Source organism: Cimex lectularius, unplaced genomic scaffold (assembly GCF_000648675.2).
Source record: "Cimex lectularius strain Harlan isolate CLEC.00 unplaced genomic scaffold, Clec_2.1 scaffold14, whole genome shotgun sequence".
In the NCBI taxonomy this organism is placed as follows: domain Eukaryota; kingdom Metazoa; phylum Arthropoda; class Insecta; order Hemiptera; family Cimicidae; genus Cimex; species Cimex lectularius.
The window spans coordinates 774,986-801,527 of record NW_019392637.1 but is presented as its reverse complement, the minus strand read 5'-3'; the positions used below and the strand labels follow the sequence as shown (position 1 = coordinate 801,527).

At 37.6% G+C, this 26,542-nt stretch overlaps 2 protein-coding genes and 1 long non-coding RNA gene across 3 annotated transcripts; 2 read left to right on the top strand and 1 right to left on the bottom strand.

Annotated features, from left to right (window-relative positions):
- Positions 1 to 601: 601 nt before the first annotated feature.
- LOC106663068 (lysosomal alpha-glucosidase-like) lies at positions 602 to 7,624 on the top strand. Its single transcript, XM_014387609.2, has 16 exons — positions 602 to 1,043; positions 2,567 to 2,928; positions 2,995 to 3,128; positions 3,186 to 3,354; positions 3,426 to 3,516; positions 3,575 to 3,816; positions 3,883 to 3,984; positions 4,048 to 4,188; positions 5,270 to 5,386; positions 5,454 to 5,662; positions 6,299 to 6,423; positions 6,487 to 6,638; positions 6,693 to 7,099; positions 7,156 to 7,244; positions 7,300 to 7,481; positions 7,542 to 7,624. Exons 1-16 carry the CDS (start codon positions 617 to 619, stop codon positions 7,599 to 7,601), a joined length of 3,009 nt encoding a protein of 1,002 aa, XP_014243095.1. The 5' UTR covers positions 602 to 616; the 3' UTR covers positions 7,602 to 7,624.
- Positions 1,052 to 2,449, top strand: LOC112126907. The gene is made up of 2 exons (XR_002910285.1): positions 1,052 to 1,503; positions 2,307 to 2,449. It is a non-coding gene; the product is annotated as an uncharacterized LOC112126907 (long non-coding RNA).
- Positions 7,625 to 8,006: 382 nt separating the features above from the next.
- Positions 8,007 to 18,848, bottom strand: LOC106663067 (coiled-coil domain-containing protein 50). The gene is made up of 9 exons (XM_014387608.2): positions 18,749 to 18,848; positions 13,191 to 13,253; positions 10,776 to 11,017; positions 9,758 to 9,891; positions 9,612 to 9,699; positions 9,314 to 9,427; positions 9,157 to 9,257; positions 8,979 to 9,103; positions 8,007 to 8,308 (listed from the first exon to the last, which is right to left on the bottom strand). The coding sequence occupies exons 1-9, from the start codon at positions 18,774 to 18,776 to the stop codon at positions 8,220 to 8,222; spliced, it is 984 nt and encodes a 327-aa protein (XP_014243094.1). The 5' UTR covers positions 18,777 to 18,848; the 3' UTR covers positions 8,007 to 8,219.
- Positions 18,849 to 26,542: the final 7,694 nt, after the last annotated feature.

Below are 26,542 nucleotides of genomic sequence, written 5' to 3'. Positions count from 1 at the left end.
TGTAATTAACTCACTCGTTCCCTTAAGCGTTCTTCACTCAATCGTTCATCCAGTCACTAAATTGGAAATACGATTAAAATCATGATCTATCTATGATCTCAATGCCTTAACAAAATTTTACACGATAAAGAAAGGTTTAATTTGTTGGCATTCAGCGAATCATTCACTCCATCGTTCTCCAAGTCACTCACGCTCGTTCCTTCCCTTAGATGTTGTTCTTTCGATCGTTAACCTAATCACTCAATTGAGAATATGATTAAAATCATGATCTATCTATGATTTAAATGTATTTTAACTTTCTATACAATATATTTTTTGAGTATATCTTGAAATTTATACATAAGTGAAATCAAAACAAGATGACGTCTTTGTCATAAAACACTTGATCATAATCAGTTAATAAGTTTTTTTTAATTTAACCATAACAAATGGCATCGATTTTGATTTAGATTATGATCAATCTTTGATTTAATGATCTTTTTTTAATATTAAATTGTACGTTTGAAATTAACTCTTACAGATACAATATTTCTTTGTTTGTGTGAACACGATGGCGTCATAGGGCAAGAGTGGCAATGTAATGATGATTCATCATCAATCTTTTTTTTTTATTACGATGAAGGACGGTTTGAACAGCGCCTCGGTTTCTTTGAAAAGTGGCGGTCTTTCGACCGACAAACGTTATCTTATCAGCGGCTCTCCACCACCACCACCGGCCAGTCTCGTCCTGCCACTTGCCAGTCGAGACTTGAGACGTTATACATGCCTAGTCGTTCCTAGTTTTTCTTTATTAAATTCGATTTTGTTTAATGTTGATGAGATGAAATTGCCAGAATACGAGAAGCTTTCCGAGCCCGGCTGCCGTCGTCATCGGTTTTGCGTCTATCTCCTAGCGTTCGCCCTCCCCGTCGCCGCACTCCTCGTCCTCGCTTTCAACAATTTCGCCCTCGTCAATGTCCACACGGAAATTTTCCTACTCGTCGACGACCGGGAAGACGCCGGAATCGGGGAGTTCGAATGGAGGCCACCCTTCACACCGATGGGTAAATAATTTCCACACATACAAAACACACTTTATACCCATAAAAAAATAATTTAAAAAAATGATATGAACAATATGATATAACTATATGATTTGCTAATCGTTGCAGTTTATTTTTAGCCCATCGTAAATTGCCAAGTCAGCAACAAATCGAGTTGCATCTTATGCCATGTCTAATCAGCGAAATACTTTTAATATCCGAACTTGAACATGCAAAGAATTTATATTCAGCCGTACCATCCTTATCGTGTTCTTTCGTACGTTTGTACGTTTGATCAAGTGAGCCGATTACAATCGATCTTTGATTCATTCACACCGTTCATTTGATAATTCGATCAAACACTACGCTGGTTTAATTCGTCGATCGTTTTATTTTATCACTTTCATATGCACCGTCAGTGTCTCAGTGATATGAGTGCACTTGAAGTGACTACATCGGGCTACTTACGCTCGTTCACTTGGTTCGTTTACTTAGGCGTTCATCTAGACAATAAATATCGTTCACTTAGTCGCTCTTCACTCGTTTGTTCAGCCAGTCACTCACGCTCGTTGTCTTAGTAGTTTTTCACTCCATCGTTCACACGCTAGTACACTTAGCCGTTCTTCGCTCGATCGTTCAAATCCTCGTTCATTTAATCGTTCTTCGCTCGCTCGTTCGCTTAGTCGTTCATCAATCAATCGTTCACCAGTCACGCTCGTTCACTTGGTTCGTTTACTTAGTCGTTCATCTAGACAATAAATATCGTTGACTTAGTCGCTTTTCACTCGCTTGTTCTGCCAGTTACTCACGCTCGTTGACTTAGTAACTTAGTTTTTCACTCTATCGTTCACACGCTAGTTCACTCAGTCTCTTTGCTCGATTCTTCACCCAGTCACTCACGCTCGTTGACTTAGTAGTTTTTCACTCGATCGTTCTCACGCTCGTTCACTTGTTGCTGTTTAGTTTTTCGTTGTTCTTTACTCGATCGTTCAGTCTATCGTTCTTTTTTGGTGGTTAATGTAGTAACTCACCCTCGTACAGTTGTTCTTCACTTGATTGTTCACACACTCACGCTCTTTCACCAAGACACACACTCATTCACCCAGTCATTTACGTACTAGTTTAAAAGTCGTTCATTCCGTCGTTTGGCGCGTTAATGATATTACCCACCGTTTTCAGCTTCCATATAACGATTAATTCGATCTTTATTTATTANATATATATATTGGTTGGTGTCAGAAAAGAGAATATAGTTTTTTTCACTATCTTTTGTATAAATTCTAGAAAGGAAATCCTCACCGCAGACCAGTATGATATAAATGAAATGCGCCATATATTTAGAATTACTAGATTGTCGTTTTATCTCAAATGATATCTCTGATGAATAAAAAAAAAAAAAAAAAAAAAAAAAAAAAAAAAAAAAAAAAGTTTTAAAACGGTTGATTCAAATGAAAAAATATATAAAGTTGAGCCATTAATTCATTCTATTCTACGATTTATTTCATTGACTTATTCAGCCAATCATTTGTGATCTTTTTGTTCAGAGATCCTTGGCAAGATTCGATTAGACAGAAATGGCTCTGAAGAAAATCTGCCACCGCCCCCTGCTGCGTCCTCGGCCGCCTGTTTGTCCGGCTCATCAGTCAAAGTCGACTGCCTTCCACGCGGCAAGGTGAGCAAGGAGTCGTGTGACGCCCTCGGCTGCTGCTACGCTAAGTCGGCCGGGCTGGAGCCTTCCTGCTTCTACCCGTCTGGCTATTCGAGTTACATCGTCAAGGCCGTCGAGAACCGGGGCAATAAAATAGACATCAAGTTTGTTGCCAAGTTCAAGTCACCATACCCAGCCACCGTTGGCAATCTCTCTGCATATTTTTATTTCTTGGCCAACAATTCTGTCGTTTTTAGGGTATGAGATACAAATTGGTAAAAAAAACTTGTTTTCTTTTAACTTTTCTTTTTTATTTTGTTCAAGTTGGGCGAAGCACAATTGGATTTTGATGAAATGGAGTTCAGCCAGGTGACGCCAGAAACCGCTCTATACGCGGTCAACGTCTCAGTCAATGCAACAGGATTTCAGATCATAAGGAAAAGCAACAAAGCAGTATTGTATGCTTAATTTGATTATAAAATTTTTTGGTCAAATAAAAAAAAAAAAATCAACAGGTTTGACATGAACATCGGAGCACTTTTGGCCGCAGAGCAGTATTTACAGTTCTCGACTCGCCTCCCATCGCTGTACCTCTACGGCCTGGGTGACAGCGTCGATGACTTCCCCTTAAATTTAAAATATAAGACGAAAACCTTCTTCACACATGACACAGTACCTTCGCAGGTTTAAAAAAAAAAAAAAAAAAAAATAAAATAAAATAAATAAACATTCAAATAATCAATTTTTTTATTTAGAAAAATGGTTATTCATACTTACCGGCTTACCTGTGTGTAGAGAATGACGGAAAAGCCCATCATGTCATCATAAACACAATAACCGCATCAGGTATGATTCCCCCCCCCCCAAAAAAAAAATCATAAAATCATATTCTTCATGCTTTAAGACTTTACACTTCAACCTGGTGTGCTGACGGTACGCACGATACAAAGCGCTAATGTCCAGGTGTACATAACGCTCGGTGATTCGCCGTTGGACGCGGTTACGTCGGCACAGGCCAACTATAATATCCCACCTTATATGCCTCCATATTGGTCGCTCGGCTTCCACCTGTCCAGGCTCGGCTACAAGAATATTTCACATGCCGTCAGCATACTGACAGCGTTGCGAGTCAACAAGATTCCCATTGTAAGAATTTCAAATCTTCGACATACCTCTCAAAGAGATTGATGTTTAAAAAAATCTGTTTTAAAGGATACCCAATGGTTTGACATCGATTACATGGACAACCACAACGACTTCACAATCGGAAAAAATTTCAAAGAAATGCCCAACGCCGTCAAATATCTACACAGCGTAAGTGTTAACGAGAACATATTCAAAAATATTGTATTAATTTTTGTTTAAATTTATAAACAGCAAAACATGAGAGCAGTCCTGATCCTCGATCCAGGGGTGAGCGCAAGCGAGCCGAGAGGCTCTTACCCGCCGTACGATGCTGGCTTGAAACAAGATGTATTCATCAAGGACTACACAGGAAAGAAACCGTTAATTGGAAAAGTAAACAAATAAAACAAACAAATGTTATCATTTTAGCTAATCCATTCGACGATTTATTTTTCAAGTTCAGTGATTCACAAGTAAATGAGTCAGCTGATCTTGATGACTAATCCTTACAGACATTCTCATGCCTCATTAATGCTCATTTACCCTGAATAAATAAAGTTTAAAAACAGTCGATAAATAAATGGCTTACATTCACAAACAATAAATGAAGTCCGTGTACACTCATGACAGTCAATAAATGAAGCTCTTTCACACAGTTCATCTACATTTCAGAACAATGTGAAGTCCTCCCAGGCTTCATTCACACACAACAATCAATAAATGAAGTTCACTCAAGGCATCATTCACACTGTTTGACAGTCAATAAACGAGGTCCATTTTCACTCACAAATATTAAAGTTAGCAGGTTTCAGTCACAATTTTTGTCAGTCAATAAATGGAGTCCACTCTTAATAGTCGATAAGTAAATTCATTTGCTGGCTTCATTCACACTTTTTGGACAGTCAATAAATGGAGTCCACTTATAATAGTCGATAAGTAAATTCATTTGCTGGCTTCATTCACTCTTTTTGGACAGTCAATAAATGAAGTCCTATTGCACACATATATAAAGTTAGCAGGTTTCATTCACAATTTTTGTCAGTCAATAAATGAAGTTCACTTATAGTCAATAAGTAAAGTTCATTTGCTGGCTTCATTCACACTTTTTGGACAATCAATAAATGAAGTCCACTCAAGGCATCATTCACACTGTTTGGCAGTCGACAAATGAAGTCCACTTGCACTCACATATATTAAAGTTCATTAGCAGTCTTCATTCACAATTTATTGAAAGTCAGTAAATAAAGATCACTCAAGACAGTCAATGATTCATTTGCTCAAGCATTCACAGACTTGACACTCATGTCAGGCAGTCAACTTGTAAGTCCATCAGTAAATTATTAAATAATAAATATTTGCATATGTAAAGTCTTAATCTGTCAAAAGAATATTTCAGTGAGTCAGTCACTTTTTCACTCCATTTATCTGTTAGACGTTTAACAATCAAATATTATTATTTTTTTTTTACAACCAGGTCTGGAACAGAAATTCAACAGTTTTCGTTGACTTCTATGCCAAAAACGTGTTGAAATATTGGACCAATATGCTGAAGGATCTTCACGACAAGGTGCCGTTCGACGGGATATGGATTGTAAGTCGATATTTTCTACATTATTCATTTATTTATATATTTATTAATAATCGTAATATTTGACTAGGACATGAATGAGCCAAGCAACTTTGTCAACGGCAGCGTCCATGGCTGCCTGGGGGATTCGAGGCTCGAGAACCCGCCTTACGTGCCAAACGTAGATGGTGGATCCCTCAGGTACCGAACGATATGCATGTCAGCCCGACACTCCCCAAACTTACCGCATTACTTGCTCCACAACTTATACGGTGCGGCGGAGCTCGAAGTGACAAAACAGTAAGTGCACGTCCTGTTGTATGATTAAACTGAAATGATTTAGCCGAATGATAAAATTTCACTTTTATAGTGTCTCAGCCAATTTAATAAGTTTGAATGAAGCCTGAGAGTGGACTTCGTTTATTGACTGACAGTATAATTGAAGGCTGCTCTTGAATTACATTTATTGACTTGAGTGTGTATTGAGTGAGAATGAAAATTACTTCATTTACTGACCATTCTAAACAGGAATAATGAAACCTCAAAGTTCATGAGTGATAACTGAAGCTTTTAAAGAGTGAACTTAATTTATTGACCATCTAAGAGTGACTCATTTATTGACTATCATGAATGTGGATGAAACATGCAATTGAACATTGTTGACTCAAAGAGCATTGGTGGACTTCATTTATTGACCATCAAAGTGTGTAAGTGGACTCCATTTATTGACTTCAAAAGAAAGTAAATAAGCCTTGGCGGGCTAATCAAAGTATGTGAATGAACTTAATTTATAGACCATTAAAAAAGTGAACGTAAAGTCTTGTTAAACAACGCAAATGTATCTCAGCAAATGAATGTGTGCATGAATGACTGAATGATCAATGTTTAATATGTATGATACATAAAGAAAAAATGCAAACTTTTTTTTTATTTTAGAGCACTTACTTATATTTTGAAAAAGCGTCCTTTCGTCATATCGAGGTCGGCAAATCTCTACTCAATAGGCCATTGGACTGGCGACGTCTATTCGTCTTGGGAAGCCATGGCGCAGTCGGTGAAAGGTATCTTTGACTTTTTATCTGGGATTGTTATTATACGTAATTTTTTTAAATGTTTTATTGCAGACCTTCTGAACTACAGCATATTTGGCATATCGATGGTTGGCGCAGACATATGTGGTTTTAATGGGAATACGACAAAAGAGTTATGCAGACGTTGGTCCCAACTCGGTGCATTCTACCCTTTTTCAAGAAATCACAATACTGACAATGGGATTGTACGTTTTAAAAAATATTTTCAGATTTATTTTTTTATTTTATGGTTTTTTTAGCCGCAAGATCCCGTATCGATGGGTATTGAAGCGTCGACGAGGGAAGCTTTGATGCTGCGTTATTCCCTCCTTCCTTACCTGTACACCCTGTTCTGGGAAAAGTCGTTATTCAGTTTGCCCGTAGTCAGGCCAACTTTCTTCCTCTTTCCACACGTCAAGGAGACTTACAACATCAGCAATCAATTCCTCCTGGGTGAATCACTTCTCGTAGTTCCCGTACTGCAGCCATCTTTTACTTATGTCAAGGCATACCTGGGCGATAAGGTCTGGTACGACTTGAGAACCAACATGCTCTTGAAAAGCAAGAATGTGACCATCCTCGCCGCGCCTGAGGACACTATACCCATCCTACTCTTAGGCGGGCGTGTCCTTCCCATGCAAAAGCCCAGTGTTACAACTTACCAAACGTAATAATAAAATATTAATAATGATAAAAATAAAAATAAAATATATTTTTTTAAAGGAGGATGAATGATATGTTTTTAAAAGTCGCCTTGAACAAGGAACAACAAGCGGTCGGAAATATTTACCTCGATGACGGAGAAAGCCTAAGTATGAAGTTTAACGTAGCAAAATTCTTACTTATAATTTTTTCAAAATATTCCAGATCCTGTGTTCAGCACAGTTGGTTGGTACGCGTATGCAGACAGGCTCGAAAGCAAAGTTGAGTTCTCAGATTACAAGACGGACGTGAGGGTTAAGCGTATTGAGGTGTTTTCGCTAACGAAAGTGGACAACGTCACTGTAGACGGGAGGAAATGCGATTTCACCTACAATCAGACTTCAAACGTAACTTTTTACATTTTGATTAAGCGCTTTTCTAATTTTACTCATGACTTCCTTCTCCAGGTGCTCTACGTTGATGTTGACGTTCCTGTCGTCTCAGATTACACTGTGATGTGGAAATAATTATGATTATAATAGAACAAGAAAAAAAATTCCATGGTTACGAATTAAATATTTTTAAACACTACACAATTTGTTATTTTTAAAAATAACGTAAGAATTAAGAAAAAAACTATTTTTATATTATAACAGGAGAGAATGTACTTATTATGTTTACCTCATGTCACTGTCATGACTTTCTTGTATTAAAAAAGAAAAAAAAAAACTTTTATGTTTACCTCATGTCACTGTCATGACTTTCTTGTATTAAAAAAGAAAAAAAACTTGTAAAACAATTTTATATACAAAAATAAAAAAAGGCTTTTATAAATATATGTATATTTTTTAAATTTTTGTAATAAGTTATAAATTTGACTCAACGTCATTTAAAAAAAAAAGATTTATTTATTATATATTATTAACATAAAAATTGTAAAATAAAAATTAGGACGTGGTCACGATTAAGATGCGGTTCAACTTCGAGTCTGAGTCCGAGTATAAGTCTCTCCCACCATTTTCAACAGAAACTTCTACTCAGACTCAAACTCGGAGTTGAACCACATCTTAATCACGACCTCGTCCTAATTTTAAGAAAAAATCAGTCATTATATATATATATATATATATATATATATATATGATTTATTTTTTCTTCTTCTTTTCCGCTGACCTCTTTTGCCCCTGCACTGGCATGTAAGGTGGTGCTTCTTCTTCGTCCAAGTTTAAGATATCTGAAGACAAAAATTAAATAAATGTTTTTTCTTCTTCTCTTTTTCTCCTGGTAAAATAAAAATTGGCTCAAGTGTGTGTTTGTTGTTGCAACATTGTTTCCTTAAGGGGAATAAGTATGCTGAGGTGCAAGTGGGCAACATTGTTATCACATCAGCTAGCCGGCAAATATGCTGAGGTTTAAGTTGGCCACATTGCTACCACATTAAGTAGGAAATTATGCTAAGTGTATGTAGGCAACATTACTACCACATCAGGTAGGCTGGCAAATACGCTGAGGTTTATATTCAACAAAGAAAACATTTGTTTATCGGTAAAAACATCTAAAAAGCATTAACATAACAGGACGTTTTAAGGAGAGAAATTAATAGAAACGTTTTCGAAGTTAAACGGCCCTGGCTCAATTTTTTATTATAATCCTGTCTGGATTGATTTTGTGACAGATTGTTGTAATTTTTCCAGTTGTACAAAATCACAGATTGGCCACCGTCCTATTTGGTACTCTTCAGTCACATTAATTAAATATTTAAATAATAATCTTTGGTATTCCTTTAATTTTATCTTTCTATATTTCATGAATTAATATCATATGATGTGACTATCCCAACAATGACCACAGGGCCACCATTTTGCTGTTCAATCATGTTTTAAATATATATTTAAAGTAAAAACCTGGGTGAAGAAGGAAGTGCGGTGGTGGCTGCGACGTGACAAATCCAGCGTGGTGTTTTTGGTGTTTCTCTGGTGAGACATACGTAGGGTCAATGGCCATCGCAATATTCGGCATGTGGTTTAAACTACAATAAAATGAAATAATATTTTTGTTGTTTTCATACGAATTATCACTTACTTGTGACTGACTGCGCCGGAATTGGCCTCTTCTTCCATCTGTTTTTTAAGAGCCGCTTTATTCCTTGCTTTCTCTCTTATCTTCTTCGCTCTTGCTTTCTCCTGTAAGAAATAAAGCTTAATATCCATCCTCGCCCTATTATTTTTCAGTTTTTTACCTTTTGGTGCAGCATTTTTGCCAATTCAGTGTCTTGGACCTCGATCGCGAGCAGCCTGTCCCGATCCAGATGCGTGCTCGTCTCCTCCTCGAGCTGCAGCCTCTTCGCTAATTCCTTCGAGTGCAAAATAAACCCCTAATTATTGATTTCCTGTTTTTAAAAGACGCCGCTTGGAGGAAAGACGCTGACGAGTGTAACTCTAGTCACGAACTGCAAAACGTGAACCAGACCGACACCCGTCGGCGGTATTCCAGATCTTCCCAATGTATAATTGCAAAAACTAAAGCCAAAGACATACTTCGTCCAGCTTTTCCTGTTCGAGCCTGTCAATGTCCTGCGGTGGAGCCGGCCAGGGTGGTTGGTCGATGTCGTCATTGGGGAGTGACCTGAACACAAACATTGTTTTTCCATAATTGCCCACTGTTTTGTACAATTTTGAAATACCTGCAGACCCCTGGGCTCGGACAGTGAGGTGCTCGGTGGGGCGAATGATGGAGAAGGTGACCCGGAAGGCCGGGGTCACTGGGCAGGGGTAAACCGATGCTGTTAAAATCGCCAATCTTCTTTTTCTCCCTGTCCTGCCGAAATTGAATAAATCAATAATTGCAGTTATAATATGTCTCAGCGAGTACACTTACACCTCAACATAGTTGCCTATTTGAGGTGGCAACGGTGTTGCATCCTTACACCTCTGCATAGTTGCTCATTTAAGGTGGTAGCAATGTGGCCACCTTACACCTCAGTACAGTTTTGCCTATATGAGTTGGTAGCATTGTTGCCAACTTACACCTCAACATAATTGCTTACCTGAGGTGATAGCAATGTGGATAACTTACACCTCAGCTGTGGCCACCTTACACCTCAGTATAGTTGCCTATATGAGGTGGTAGCATTGTTGCCAACTTACACCTCAACATAATTGCTTATCTGAGGTGATAGCAATGTGGCCAACTTACACCTCAGCATAACTGCCTACTTGAAGTGGTAGAAATGTGGCAAACTTAAACCTCAGCATAATTCCTACATAAAGTGGTAGCAATGTTGCCAACTTACACCTCAGTATAACTGCCTACTTGAAGTGGTAAAAATGTGGCAAACTTAAACCTCAACATAATTGCCTACATAAAGTGGTAGCAATGTTGCCAACTTACACCTCAGCATAACTGCCTACTTGAAGTGGTAGAAATGTGGCAAACTTAAACCTCAGCATAATTGCCTAACTGAGTAGCAATGTGGCCAACTTACACTTCTGCATAATTGCCTAACTGAGGTGGTAGCCATGTGGCCAACTTATTCAGCATAGTTGCCTACTTAAGATGCAAGCAATGTTACCAACTTACACCACAGACTAGTTGCCTACCAGATATGGTAGTAATGTTGCCAACTTACTCGGCATAGTTTCCAAACTGAAGTAGAAGCAAGGTTAACATGTTATACTTCTATCTGGTCTAATGAGACTCACCTGTATCTGTTTGGCAATCCTCTGATCCTCGACCTCAAGACGTCGCAGCTTTTCACATTCCTCTCTCTCTAGCCTTTCGGCGATGGCCCTTGCCACTTCGGCGTCATGCTGCTCTCGCAGTGCCTTCCTCCTGAGTAGCTCTTGTGCCTCCTCATGTGCAAGGCGCTGGGCGTGCCTGGCTATTCGGCAGTCCTGCCGGACTATTGCGTTCCTCGATTTGTTACCGCTGTAGTGTCGTTCAACTGTTAAAATTTAACAATAAAACACGATCATTATGACTGAATAATTTATTGGTATTAGTTAATCTGTTGAACACTGATAAGTCTTATATCTCGAAACCTTGCCTATACAATGGCAGGAATTATAGAAGTTAAGAAAAAAGAAAAAGACGAAAAAGAAAAAAGAAAGACAAATGAACTACACAATAGATCATCGGGATTCTTAGGACTATTGAACAACCTAGGGTCTTTCATCAATTAAAAATCCTTCGAGCTTTGTACACCTTGAACTATTTATTTATTCTTTCTCAATTCATCCTCAATTAAAATCACAATCGTAGATGTGACTTGATATCGTATTGATCGACACAATAGGCTGATAATAATCTGTCAGCATGATAGGACTTGCTGCAATGCGGATTCTTTATGCTCATTTACTGTTGACCAAAACGAAATTCTGGAAAAAACTTTCATTTTCCACCATCAGCTTTTCATTCACCCGCACACTTTCACACTCACTCAATGCAGTAAAGGCAAATAAACACTCTATCACCTCAACCAAAAATCCTTATAAACACCCACATAAGATTTAAAAAAAAAAAAAAATTAAAACGACCAACTTTTCACGCTCAAATTTCTCTTTTTATAGATCAGAAGTGATGAAAGAATGCAGAATGAATTACATATTCATCATTTCATCCGAGGCTGCAGGTGGCCGACGGCCGGCTGCTCACGCAATTTCCGGCCGACCTTGAAATCCTGTGAATTGCCGTCGGCAGCGTTTTCCCCCTTTTTTTTCCTATTATACTAAAACATAAAAAGTTTAAAAAGTCTAGCAGTATTGGATGTACAAATAATTCAATGGGCGTGTAAAGGCCAAAAATTTAAATCGTCGGCGACGTGTTAATGTGACGGGTGTAGATTTATATACGTCTCAGGAGACGAAAAAATGGTCGAATGTGAATTTCACGTAAGTGTTTACTAATAAAGTACACAAATGTTTTTCAGTTTCATTTCAGGCAGTGAATTATATTGAGGTGTAAGTTGGCCACATTGCCACCACCTCAGTTAGGCAATTAGCTGAGGTGTAAGCTGACCACATTGCTGCCACCTTAGGTAAGCAATTATGCTGAGATGTAAGTTGGCCAAATTGCTACCACCTCAGTTAGGCAAATTATGCTGAGGTGAAAGCTGGCCACTTTGCTACCCCACCACTGTTAGGCAATTATGCGGAGGTGTAAGCTGGCCACTTTGCTACTCCACCTTAAGTAAGCAATTATGTTGGGGGCCGCGGTAGCCGAGTGGTTAAGATACGGTCGTGGGTTCGATCCCCACCGTCGCCTCTTGACTTTTTCTGACGCCTAAGGGGACCTGTGGCCGCAATTGAAAGAAATTGACACGGCACTAATCAATGGAAAGAGCGGGATCAGATCTCAGCGACCCTGAATTTGATCCCAACCCCCTTCGAAAATGAGTTTCTTCGATGGAAGAACACCGGCAAACCGGGGACTCAAATTCACACTTGTGTTGCGAGCCCCCCAAAAAATAAAAAAATAAGCTGCACAGCTGCAGTGCTCTGGAGGGAACTCCTCCAGTTCCTGGTATCCATGGGGGGGGATAATGTTGAGCTGGAAGACATCGCTACCAACTTAAGTAGTTAAGTAGGCAATTAAGATGCCCGAAGAATGTGAGGGATAGAGAAAGGTGTAATATTTTAACGCTAAAAAAAAAGAGAAGGGAGCTGGAAATACCTATCAACTTTCGACTGACTGATATGTATCTTTATATCTTAAGGAATTATCCCTTCTTTTTGAGTTTTTACATACCTTCTAGAAGCATGAATAAACTGCGAATCCTAATAGGATTCTTAACAGGACACTGCAAGCTAATTGGACACTTAAAGAAGATTAGAATAATCCAAGACGGCATATGCACATTCTGCAAAGTAGGCAGAGGAGACACCAACACATCTACTAACAAACTGCAGTGTTGGTTGTTTTGCCCGCAGGAGGAAATGTTTTGGGATGTACAATGTGACCAGAGAATAGCTTCAACCACTGAAACTGGGCCTATTAATCAAGTTTCTTGATGAAATAAGACTCACCGATGTGCTTTAGGCAGAGAACGGGGGCTACAATAGCTCTTAAAGGGCGCAGTATATTATTACACCCCGAATATTACATCTGCATCTACATACCTTCTAATTGTTGGAGCTGGTAGGCCAAGGCGTTGTCCTCACGTACGGACCACTCCCTGCATACTGCAACATAAATCCTACATTGAATGGTTCGTTAAAATATAATATTCAAAAAGACAAAAATAAATAAATGTAAGATACAAAAAATAGGTGAAAACAGGGGAAAAAGATTCTCGCGCTGGTCGTCCACCTGGGCACGCCTTTCACCGCGCTTTCTCGGCCGGGGAAAAATGAGTTAATTGATCGTTAACTATGCGAATGATTTTCTTTTTTTTATTATTCCATATAATTTTTCGAAAGGAGGTTAATAAATTAATAGAAAGAGAGAAGAAATTAGCGGTTTTTGGTTGCGCTTGGCCGAGTTGAAAGTCGAGCCCTACCTCATTCGGTTCCGTTCTGCACCAACGAATCGTGCAGAAACAGCAGAGTGGAATAATCCAATACGTAAGACGATCGGATTGATCAGTTCTCTATTGGTAGAATTCGACTCATATGTTTAATAAAAAGTTATAAAAAACTCTGGAAAACCTGGCTGATGATTAAACGGCAATTCTATCCTTACGTTTCGCCATGCAGATCAAGAATGATTAAGTTTCAACACCTATGGCACACCTAATAGGACATTGAAGGGCTAACCTACGAATACCTCATTTAAGATAATAATAAAAAAAAATAAATAAATAAAAATAAATAAATAAATANATATATATATACATAATTGATAAACGTTGATAGCGTTTACTATATTTTTTATTGCAGTCTAAATAATCAATGCTGTAAAAGGATCTATCTACATAGAAGATTTGTGCAAGTAGAAAGGCGAAATAAAAATATTTAAAAAACGGAAAATTTCGACTTTCAATTTTTTTTTGTGAAAACCAGGACCTATTCACAAGAAGTGGCAGATGCGTGTCCAATATTTTGGAGTGTATAATCACCAAATAAGGTTCGGTCCAAATCCGTGACACACCAACCTGGTCTTCTCCTTGTAATTATGCTGAGGTTTAAGTTAAGTACTTAATGTGTGGTGATTAGTGACCGTTAATCGATAATTATTCAAAAATCGTGAGATGCGGTCTGGTGTGATACAGGTTTCAGAAAAACATTTTCTTTATCGTGCCAACGTTTCGATCTTTATTGAGATCATCTTCAGGGCTCAAAGTGTTTGCTCCACTGTGGGGCACTCTCAACACGACACGCAAGAATGGCTCAATTACACAGAAGACAAACACTTTGAGCCTTGAAGATGATCTCAGTAAAGATCGAAACGTTAGCACGATAAAGAAAATGTTTTTCTGAAACCTGTATCACACCAGACCGCATCTCACGATTTCTGAATAATTAAGTACTTAAGTTTAACCACCTCAAGTAAGTAATGTACTGAGAGTAAGCTTGTGATACGTCCTCAAGTAGGCAATATGCTAAGGTGTAAGTTGGTAACAATGTGCTGAAGTTGTATTTGGAAAAACTGGCCAGTGAAAGAAAATATACAAACACTGGACACAATGCAGACAAAACGGACAAACTTTCAACATTTTTTTGGCGAAACCAGGGCCTACTTACAAGAAATGGCCGATATTTTGGAGCGTAGAATCACCAATAAAATTTAAGACCAATGTTGACATATGGGTCGGTGGTGTGGTGGACTCTGCGAACCAAAGCAATCGGGCCATTAAGTGGCACCACAGCGGAAGTGTTTTTAAACATCCCACCATTTCATATTTTAATCCGAGGAGAAGCCAGAGCAGCAGTCCACAGGTTCATAAATGGACAACCATCTGCAAAGATAGGCCATGTAAATAAACAATGGAAACTAGAGGGCTGGAGATACAGGCAGATACCATATTTGGCATGCCAATCGAAGTCACTACTCCAAAATACAATTTTACTAAAAAGTACACGGTACTGATTCCAGATCGTGAAGAATAGCCAAAGAAACACCGCTATAGGCAAACTCCTACTGGTATACTGACGGCCTCAAAACCGACAAAGGCGTGGGAGCTGGAATCTTTGGGATGATCCCAAGGACCGAACTGAACGGCCCTAGCCTCATACCCTTTGTTTTTGGAACTGTATGAAGGTTCTGATGGAAGTCAGTGACATTAACGACCCTCGCATGGGTCCCTGTGCACTCGGGGCATAGAGGCAACAAAATTGGATCCTTAATGAGTCCAATACCTTGTGGAACAATAACATAGGTATGAGGAACGCGAAGAGATTCATAGAAGGCCATCCGCAAAATTTACAAAAGAATTACTGGAAGACAACCGCAACCGAACCAGGATTCTGGTTGGAGTCCTGACAGGACATTTCTTCCTTTTGTCCTAGAACTCAGGGTTTATTTTACATCCGTACCTACCTATTTCCCAGTTGGGTTGTAGATGTTACCCCGGGAGTTTGATGGCTTCCAGTGTTCCCACTTCAGCCACCCCCCAGAGATAAGGGTAGCTCGACCTCCGGCTCCGGTTGGCCGGCGCCCTCTAGCTGAGGCGAAAGTTTATTTTCAAACCACGAGTCCAACCTCAATTGGGGGCTACTTGGAATTACCCCTTCCCGTCGTTCAGTAATTATTTTTAAGGTGGGACTGATCGCCCATCCGGGGATTATTCCCTATTGTTCTCATCCGTTACCCGAGGGGGTGAAGGATCAGTAACCCAGGAAACCTCCGGCCAATGCAGAGAGAGGTAGGACTAAAGGAAAGGCAGGGAAGGATCGGAAAGGTATGGGAAGTTTGCCTCCATCTTCTGTTACCCCTATACGCCAGAACCGATGATAGAACTTGTCTAGGCCCATAGGGAAGTTACCCTATGGAAAAAACACCTGACAGGACTTTGCCACTTAAAAAAGCACGTGCACCGAATAGGAGTACAGACAGAAGAAACACTGCCAAGAAGATGAAGAAAACGCACAATACATTCTATGTTTCTGTGAAGGTCTATGTAGGTACAGGTTCTTGCAAGTGACAAGAAAACCGCAAGCATGATCCTACTCCAAGGAGCCGATGGCAAAGCTATGGAGGCCGATTAACAAATGAAACTGGCCAGAGAGTTATAAAAAAACAGGGGAGCACAATAGATTTACTCGGGTCGAGGTGCAGAAGGGCTTGTGGCCGCCTCTTTCATCCCTAAACCCTATTACCAAAAAAAAAGTTTGGTCCAAATCCGTGACCAACCTTGTCGTCCCCTTATTGGTAAAACTTACACCATGGATGTTTGTTTGTTAGGTTTGTATGTTTTCTGTTACTATCACGAAGAAATTAAACCCTTACAGTCTTTTATTGACCACCTTTATAATTAGAGCAAACAAACTGAATTAAATTACTTAAGTTATTCAGATATCGTGAGATGCGGTCGGGAGTCTCACGATATCTGAATAACTATAGATTAACGGTCACTAATCTCTACACATAAATTACTTAAAGCCAATTTATGCAAGATTGTGTGTTGTTTAAGTGTCGCAACTCAAAAAGGGTTAGTTTTTAGGGGTAGTACATCTGGATTTGTAAAATTTTGTGTTTTCGCTTAAGTCTTGGACAAACGGAAGTGTACTGATGAATTATGATAGTTTTTTATTGCCCACAACCGCATTGGTGTGTACTTAATACGTAAGTAAGAAAGTAAACTTCAATCTAACTCTCCTGTTTTTTAAGTTGTGTGACTTTCCTTGTGGGTGTGCAATACGTGGGGTATTTCAGGTGAAGTATAAATAGAAAAACCCCTTATAATTTCCTAAGGCTGTCAGATTTTTGAAATTTGGTCTAGTTGGGAAAATAATTGTATTTTCTTGTACGGTTGTGTATGGTATGGTATAGTATGGTAATAAGAATACTAGGAAGCTGGGTTAGTGCTCCCCATACACTGCAGCCTTCTGCTTATTGGCTAGTTCCTTAGTTTAGTGCAATAGAAGTAAGACTTCTTCTAAGAAGCATCAAGTCATTGACGGCTATAATTTTATTCCCTATTTTTTTTTTCGTATGTTAGATTAAGTCTCCATTGAGCTGTTGCTTCGCAATCGGTGGCTGTTTCCTCTTCCTCATTACATCATCAGATGGGATCATCGTCGTGTATGCCCATGTTGTGTAGATGTTTTCTCAGATGCCAGTGACCGGTTAAAAGTCCTATCACTCCTCTGAGTCCAGCCCTCTCCAACTGCAGCAGTGAGTTTGCCAGTCTTGGTGAGGATTGTTTCATCACAAGTTTATGTGTATAGCGCCGCTAGAGTTTATCCACTTATCCCTTTCTTTTGTTTAGATCCATTCTGCGATGAATGATTCTGTATTTGTTTTTGTCATCCCGAGTATAGGTTCGGGGCCTATGTACGGTCTTGCAGATCCTCCCCTGGCCAGTGTGTCTGCTTTTTCGTTTTCCAAAATTCCTTTGTGCCCTCGCGCCCGAGATATCGCCGGGTTGTAGTTTCCCCAGGTTTTAGAGATTTTGGATGCATTCATGACGAATTTTGATGTGATTTTTTTACATGATAATGCTTTAATAGCTGCTTGGCTATCAGATCTTATGAGGATTTTTTGCCAGTGTAACCTATTTTAAGATTTTATAAGGCACAAGTGTTGATGCATGTATTTCTGCTTGAAAAGACCGAAGTGTACTTCCCTAATGAGTTTGATTGCTCATATTTGGACTTGTACAAAAACGTTTTGCTTTGGAGCCATCTGCATACCATATCATTGTATCTGATGATCTCATTTTCTTCCTCTCCTTTATAGTCCATTGAGTCTTTATAGGATGTTGTAAAGAATGTTTCAGGGATCATATAGTCAGTCCCTATTTCTAAGAATGGGTGTCTGATTTTATTTATTATAGTAGTATACCCGAATTGTTTAGTTCCTATACAATTTTATTGTTTTTGGAGACTGTACGGTAGTTAAGACGTGTTATGTCTCAGCCACTTAGTCATTTCGCAATTTACTCAAATGCCTAGTCATTTATTAAAATTTTAAATTACTCATCAGTAATGACTTCTTATTAAATGCATAGGCATTTCAACAATAGTCTAGGCACTTCATTAATTTTCAACGATTTGAATTTTGGCGCGAGCCTCCATGAGCAACAGGTGTTTTCCTTCATATCACCAAATAAACAACTGGGGATTGTTTAAAAATCGGACATTGTTAATTTATTTTTAATCTAAATACAATGATTTTGGTCTGTTTTAATTAATTTAAAAAAATACAAGGGAAAATTCTTCTAAAGTCGGCCAGAAACGAAAAACAGGGTCACGTCCGTGAACAAAACGCCCCGTCGTGATGGAGGGGGAGGGTTAAACAACAACAATTCATTTTCAAACAATAAAATGTTTAAACAAAAAAAAAAGAATTGTTATTGTTTTGATCATTGTTACCGGAGGATCACGACTGCTAATTTTTTAAAATTTATTATAATTGAAAATGGGCGAAAAAAGAGGATAGAGGGAAACGCACAAAACAGGAAGTGTGCCAGTTCTTTTCAGACTGAACCAAAATACGAATCTTTTTTGTTTTTAATTGTCAAACGACAAAAAACAAAACGCTTAAATTGTAAAAGAAAACTTTAAATTGTGCTTACCTTCGTTAACACCTTTTTGCTCCGTCATCTTCAGTCATGAAGACACGAACGATTAGGGCGACGGGTCGTGACTGCCGGATGACGGGAACACTCGGCCCACGGCCCCCTCCCCCCCAACAACAAAATTCCAGCGCCCCCTCCGGCCTAGCACTTTCGTTTTTGAATTAATAAAAACTTACAAAAATTTTTACCTTCTAAATAGCTTGTCAAAAAATAAAAAAAAATTCTCTTTTTGTAAATAATGGTTCCATCTTCGACTCTCAGAACCGTCATTTATAAAAAGTTACTAATAAATTCGCTCAATTGAACACATATCATGTAATTAAATTACATTAAACAACTTCACTCTATTAATTAATCTTTTTTTTTTTAATAAAGGGAATGCTTTGGCCCTAATTAGGAAACGACACATTTTTAAATAAGGTAAGGTGAAACTATTCATTTTCTACTATGTCAAAGTACAATTTTTAAATTTATAGAACATTTTTTTTAGTGTGAATTTAATGTTGGTATTGTTATAAAAAAAAAGGAATTTTCTTATTAAAATTTCCTTCAGTTTTTCTTTTTATTAGATCTTTGGAGGAAACTTTTTTCAATAGGTACACATCATCCTCAATTATACATTATGCAGGACAAGTGACCAAGACCCGAGGGGTTAAATGCCTGGGTAGACTCGTACCCCATCCCTAAAAGGTCCGGGACTTGGTCGGCTCACATGTCCTGCATAAACCTCTTAGGCCTGTTCACAAACCCCAAGATTTTGGACCAATTAATCTCTAGGAGTGATTTGGTGATGTCCTCTCCTTCATAGATTTCAAATCTAGACCTAGCATACCTCACACTCTGCGAGCTAGTGCCTTGCCGTTTCTTCTTTTACTTCGCAAAAACAGCAAAAGGGATCTGGTAGAATACCCATTACAGAGAGGTGTCTTCTCAGTGGGCAGTGGCCTCCTAATTCCCCTCCTTGAGATAGAGAATAGCCATTTCGATTCTGGTGGTTTGATCACCTTAACAAACTCTTTCGATTGCCTGTGTCCGGGGGATAAATTCCACTCCCTAAGGAATTGGTTCATGCCCCAGTTATTAAATTCTCTTTCGCTGTGCTCATGAGTGAGGTAATACCGATTGTGGTCCGACAAACGCAGTATTAGAATCTTCTTTGGCCAGGCCATCTGCCTTTTCATTGCCACGTGCTGGTATCCAAATAAGAGTTACCTTGTTCTCAAACCTGGAAGAGATCCTACAGATAAGATCTACAGTTCCTCCACCAGTCGTGAGGTAGACAAATGCTAAATATAACAATTTTAAACAAATAGTTGCTGATTCTGAACAAATACTAAAAAGATTTGGGAGTTGATTAGATCAGTAACTGATGTCAAACCTAAAAAGGAAATTTTAATGAACAAAGCTCTTATAGTTTTTCCAACTACTTAACACAATTTGACCAGGGGCAAAAGAAATATTTAATAATTTTGTTATTCTTTTTTTTTTAATAAAGGGAATGTTTTGGCCCTAATTAGGAAACGACACATTTTTGAATAAGGTAAGGAGAAACATTAATTTTCTACTATTTCAAAGTACAATTTTCAAATTTATAGAACATTTTTTTTTGTGTGAATGTAATGTTGGTATTATTATGAAAAAAAAAGCAATTTCTTATTAAAATTTCCTTCAGTACTTTTTACTAACTTATACTACTACTTTTCAGTGCTTTTTAAGTTTTTATTAGATCTTTGGAGGAAACTTTTTGTAATAGGTACCACATCATCCTCAACACCGCTGTTTAGTTGAAAACATTTCCTTGTGTTTAATACTGTCGATATCACACTAAGTTGACTCTCTAATAGCAGCACAAACATATTGTGACTTCTTTGCAGTAGTGTAATACTTTTTTTGCCTGAGTCTTTGAGTCCGTTATAAATGATAAGATCTTGAAAATATTACAATGGCATTTGTGTGAGATGTTAAAGGTAAAATTTTTTGGAGAAAGTATTTTCCAACAGAGTCCATGTTGCGAAATTATATAATTTTCCGTGATCCTTAGGGTCATATATTTCATCATTTTTACATTACCTTTTCCCATTACTACAGTCTATAAAAAAATATTTTGTACTATTTTGTGCAAATTTCAGTCTGTTACAAGTGGTGACGTTTTTTTATGAGATCTATTTTTATGTAGGTAGTTACACTTGTAAATGTATAAATATGATTAATAATCCTAGTGACACGATTAGAATATAATTACAGGGAAGTCAAAATTTTGAAATCAATGAAACCTTGCCTGCAGTTGTATCTATATTTTAGTTTTGACCTCCCGACCAGATATCCTCCTACAGACCCATCAGCCTTCTTCCTACAATGTACAAAATTCTTGAAAGGCTCCTCTTAAAACAACTAATCCCTATCCTAGATACTTATATTATTCCCTTTCACCAATTTGGCTTCCACCCACATCATTCTACGACCCAACAAGGTTTTAGAGTTGTGGACACCATTTCCTCTGCTCTTGAGAACAAAGAGTATTGCCTGGGTGCGTTCCTAGATGTAGCACAAGCTTTTGACAGGGTGTGGCACCCGGGCATACTTTATAAACTCAAACGCTTCCTACCCACTCCTTATTACCTTATCCTGAAATCCTACTTAACAGACTGCTGCAGAGTGAGGTGCGGTAATGAGTTCTCTGAAATCAGGCCAATACAAGCCGGTGTCCCACAAGGGAGTATCCTTGGTCCTATCCTTTATACCATCTATACTGCTGACCTATCTACTCACCCCAATACCATCATTACCACCTACACGGACGATACGGCAATTTTGTCCTCTAACATGAATCCTACCCAAGCTACCTCTAATATCCAAGAACTCCTTGAGCTCATCGAAGGTTGGTGCAAAAAGTGGAGGACAAGATTATACATTGGAAAAAATGTTTCCAATGTACGTTCACTTTGAAAAGGCAGTCTTGCCCTCCACTATACATCAACAATGAAGAGATACCGACTTCCACTCAAGTCAAACACCTAGGACTATACCTTGACAGCAGACTGACATGGAATCCCCACACAAGACTTAAAAGACAACTCAACAGAAGACTTGGACAATTACGCAGACTACCAGAACCAAAATCCGGGTTAACCATCAGCACTAAACTGACCTTATACAAGACTTTACTGCGACCACTTTGGACATACAGTGTGGAACTGTGGGTTTCCGCCAAACCATCCAATATCCAGTCCTTCCAATCAAGTCCTCAGACAAATCGTCAAAGCTCCTTTCTACGTCTCTAACCTCACTATCCACAAAGACCTCAACATTCCTTTTGTCCACGAACTGATGCATTCACAATTACAAAAATTTCATACCAACCTATCGATTCATCCTAACTCTACCGCTAGAGCCCTCTCCACATATTTCCATCCCGAGAATCCACCACATCGCCTAAAACGACGATGGCCCCGAGACCTCCTTGCCCCTTAATCCATTAAAATGAGTGCCAGCACTGGCTGGCTTCTCATGGCATGTGTCCTCCGGGTGCAGCGCTGGCATCGGTGTTGTACATTGTGATCACATTTGTATATGTATAGGCTACAAATAAATAAATTTAAAAAAAAGTTTTGAAATAACCGATTGCTTTCTTTGGGTAGCAAAAACCTTTCTTGCTGGTAAAGCGTCCCCACACCAATATTGAGTAAGAGATATGGGCATAAAAATAGCCATAATGTGCTTTTATTGTTGTTTCCCTTGATATCTGTATAGCCAGGCATGTGAATAAAAATATATATTGAATTTTTACTAGACCTGTACAGTGAGGAGTCCAATTTAGTTTGGGGTCTATTTTAATGCCTAATAGGCTGACTAAATCAGGATTTGTTGTAAATTCCAAGAGGTTCCTTACACTTAGTGTAAGGATTTGAGTTTTATTTTTATTGAGGCCGAATCCATTTTCCTCAAACCGTTTTTTGAGTTTGTTCAAAGTATTCTTATTTGATATATGTGCCTTTTCTAGGGATTTATCAGCTCAAGTGTATAAATGGAAAATTTAAGTGGAGATCATTGGTGAAAATTAAGTAATTATAGGACTCAATGCAGATTCTTGCGGAACTCCCATATAGATCTTTTCAAAATCAGAACATTATTTGCAAATCGTGAGATGCGGTCATCAGGGCCTGGGATTTACCAACATTTACATTAACAAAAAATGTTTTCAAATCCCAGGCCCTGAAGATGATCTCAATAAAGATTGAACGTTGGCAGGATAAAGAAAATGTTTTTCTGAAACCTATGTCACACCAGACCGCATCTCACGATTTACGAATAATCATTGACTAACGGTCACAAATCACCACAGATTTTTGGTTACATTTAACATAATGTATCGTTTGACAAATAAAATTCCATCACATTTATTGCAGAATCAGAAAAATTATACACCGTTTTTGGTTTGGTTTGAACATCTTATATGAGGCATGATCAAATCTTTACTCAAATGTAGAAAGCTTGCCCTCTTCAGACAAACTAATAACTACAAAAACTGGTACTGTTGGTGGGGCCATTAACATGAATATGAAAATTTGTCGAGTTGATTTCTTAAGATTTCAACAAAAGTTGATACACTGCTTGATTTTTGAATTGTCATGGGACACCGTTAAAAATCTTAAGAGAAACATGACAATTTTGTGAGTTTCAAGATGTATCAAGGTCAACCAGTAAGAAGATAATTTATTACGGGGAAAAATTAAAATTCAAGAGAATATGAGAAACCGAGGGGTGTACGATGTCCGTCAGTCTTGAAGATAGGATCAGAGGAAGGATCGGCACAAATTTCTCTTTTTCTTGAAAACACAGTCAAAGAAATGGCCTCTTTCATTCATCAGATTTTGTTCGGCAGTGAATAAGAGTTAAATTAATAACATTTATGTTTTCTTATTGGAGAAAAAAGATGAAATCTGATCAGCAGTTTTTAATAAATAATTAATTTTTATTGACAGTCTCCTTGGAAACTTAATTTTCTGTTTTTGAAAGAAAATAAAAATTTATAAAATATATATATATATATATATATACCTAGTAAATCTACTAACAAAATATACCCCTGAGTATAATATATTTAAACTTACATTCTGCTTTACATTGGATGTAAATAAGATTCATTTTCTACAACTTTGAAGTACATTTTTAAATTTATATCATGAAGATGATGATGAAAATAGGCAGCGGGGTTTGTACTCGCCAGGCCTTGCAGCCTTCTGGCTTATTGTACCTTCCTAGTTCAGTACAATCGACTCAATCCTTCTTCTGAAGTATTAGGCCATTACTGTTGCTGCTACAATTTCATTCCCTGTTTTTTTCTGTTGCTAGGATAAATATCCATTGAACCATTGCTTCGCATGTTGTGGAGATATTTTCTTAGATGCCAGTCACCAGTTAAAAGTCCTATCACTCCTCTGAGTCCAGCCCTCTCCAACTGCAGCCGTGACCTAAGATAGAAGCTTGATACTAGCTAGAACCTAAGATAGAAGGTTTGGCTGTTAGGGCCGTTAAAACGCCCTTTAAAAAAAATAAAAAAATAAATTAATTAAAAAAAAAAAATTAAAAAAAAACAATTGTAATGTATAGGCAAAATGCCAGGGTGGGCTAACTTTTTGCCCTGTTTTTAATATAATAGTGCTGCTTTATGTCTTTAAATAAACTGCTTGCTAATATGCCGGTAGTAAGAGGAATGTATCAAGATTACAATCATGGTGTCACTAAAGTAAGACAATTTGTCAAGTTTCAAGATGTTTTCTAAACTCAATGAAATGTTGGAAACACTGCTTACTTTGGTGAAAAGGAACCTTAAGCCGGGAACACACTTACCCGATGCAACGCTGCCCGATGCCTTGCCACGTTTTGGTAGGGTGTGCACATCTATATGATGTCAAGCGCATGCTACAGTCACACAGCGGGCATCACAATAATCACTATCACAATCGTAATGCATTTTTTGTTCTTAACGATTATTTGAGTAAAATCATGTTATAAATTATTAGCTAAATTTTATGAGCACAATTATATAATAAATTGTTAAAGTTAATCGTTTTAGTTATTCCGATGTTTTGATAAATTTTCTACCTGACCACCATAATTAAATAATTTTTACAAAAACGCATGAATTTTTGATCTAGTTTAATTTGGTTTATATGAAAATAAGAATGTTGTAATTAGTATAACAACAAAATTACATATACAGAATTGGAAATAAACTACAAAAAATATGAGTGTCCTGTTTTGACGCTACTCGACAAAAACTGTGTAATTGCATGAGCAAAACCATGAAATAAATTGTTAGTTAATTTTTATGAGCAAAACCGTGTAATAAATTGATAGTTAAATACGTAATATCAAAAAATGGTATTCCGGTGTTTCGATCATTTTCTGTCAAATCATTAAAATTATTATTTTTTAAATAAAAACTAACAAATTTTTGATCCCACTTAATTTGGTTTACATTAATTTAAGTATGTTGTAATTAATATAACGACAATACATATAGTTTGAAATAAAAATATGATTGTCCGGTTCTTTTATCTTCAACTGTACTCCATCTGACTCAACAAAAATCTGGACAGTGGGGATCGCAGAGTGTAGAGTATGGTAGCGTTACATAGCATCGGGCAGATGAGCACGGGGGTAATACAACCTTATGGAAAATTTGACTTTGGATTTGCGTCGGGTAGCGTTGCATAGGGTAAGTGTATTCCCAGCTTTCCTAATACTTCACCAAAGTTGGCAAGACCCTGTTAAAAAAAAACATGGCAACACTGCTTGCTTTGGTGAAAAGAACCCATAAATGTACATGACATTTGGAGGGTTTCGTATTTCTTAACACTTCACCAAAGTTGGCAAGGCCCATTCAAAAAAACACATGGCAACACTGCTAACTTTGGTGAAAAGGACCCTTAAATGTACATGACAATTTGTCGAGTTTCAGGCTTTCCTAACACTTCACCAAAGTTGGCAACATTGCTGGATTTAGGTTAAAATGCCCCTGTTCGAAAAACCCATGACAACACTACTTATTTGGTGAAAAGAACCCATAACTGTACATAACATTTGGTGGGTTTCATATTTCTTAACCCTTCACCAAAGTTGGCAAGGCCCTGTTAAAAACCAAGTTGACAATATTGCTTTTTGTGTATTTATTTATTTCCCGTGCAAAATGAATTTAATTCAATTAAACTAGACTTGTAAGAAATAGATAGAAAAGAACAATACACAACTAGGAATTTGAGCATTATTTGACATTATTGAGCTCGTAATTATGACAAATTTCCACCCAGTTGACTGACAAAAAGGAAAGGTCTAGGAAAAATAAAAAAACAAACAAAAAGAAAATAGAAGAAAACTTTTGATACTTTTTCAATAGTTTTTATTGTATTTATCCTCAATTCAGCACTGGATTAATCAGCATATCAGTTTTGCAGGGGCTTCTCTTCATTTTTTATCTCACTGATATAATATTCCCTCCATAATTTTATTAACAAGAGGAAAAAAGGGAGAAGAAAAACCTTTGGATATTTTGGAAATAATTAAAAAAAAAAAAAAAACAAAGAAAATAGAAGAAAAACAAAATAATGGGGAAAAGTTCATTAATATTCCTCATTTCACCTTTATTATTTTTCAAAGGGGATGGCATATAAAAATATAAAATTCATTTTTTTATTTCAACAATATCCTTTGTTTTATCTATATATATTATAAAAAACCCTTCCTTCTATATTATTATTTTTTAATTATTTATCCACCCAGTTTACGCCT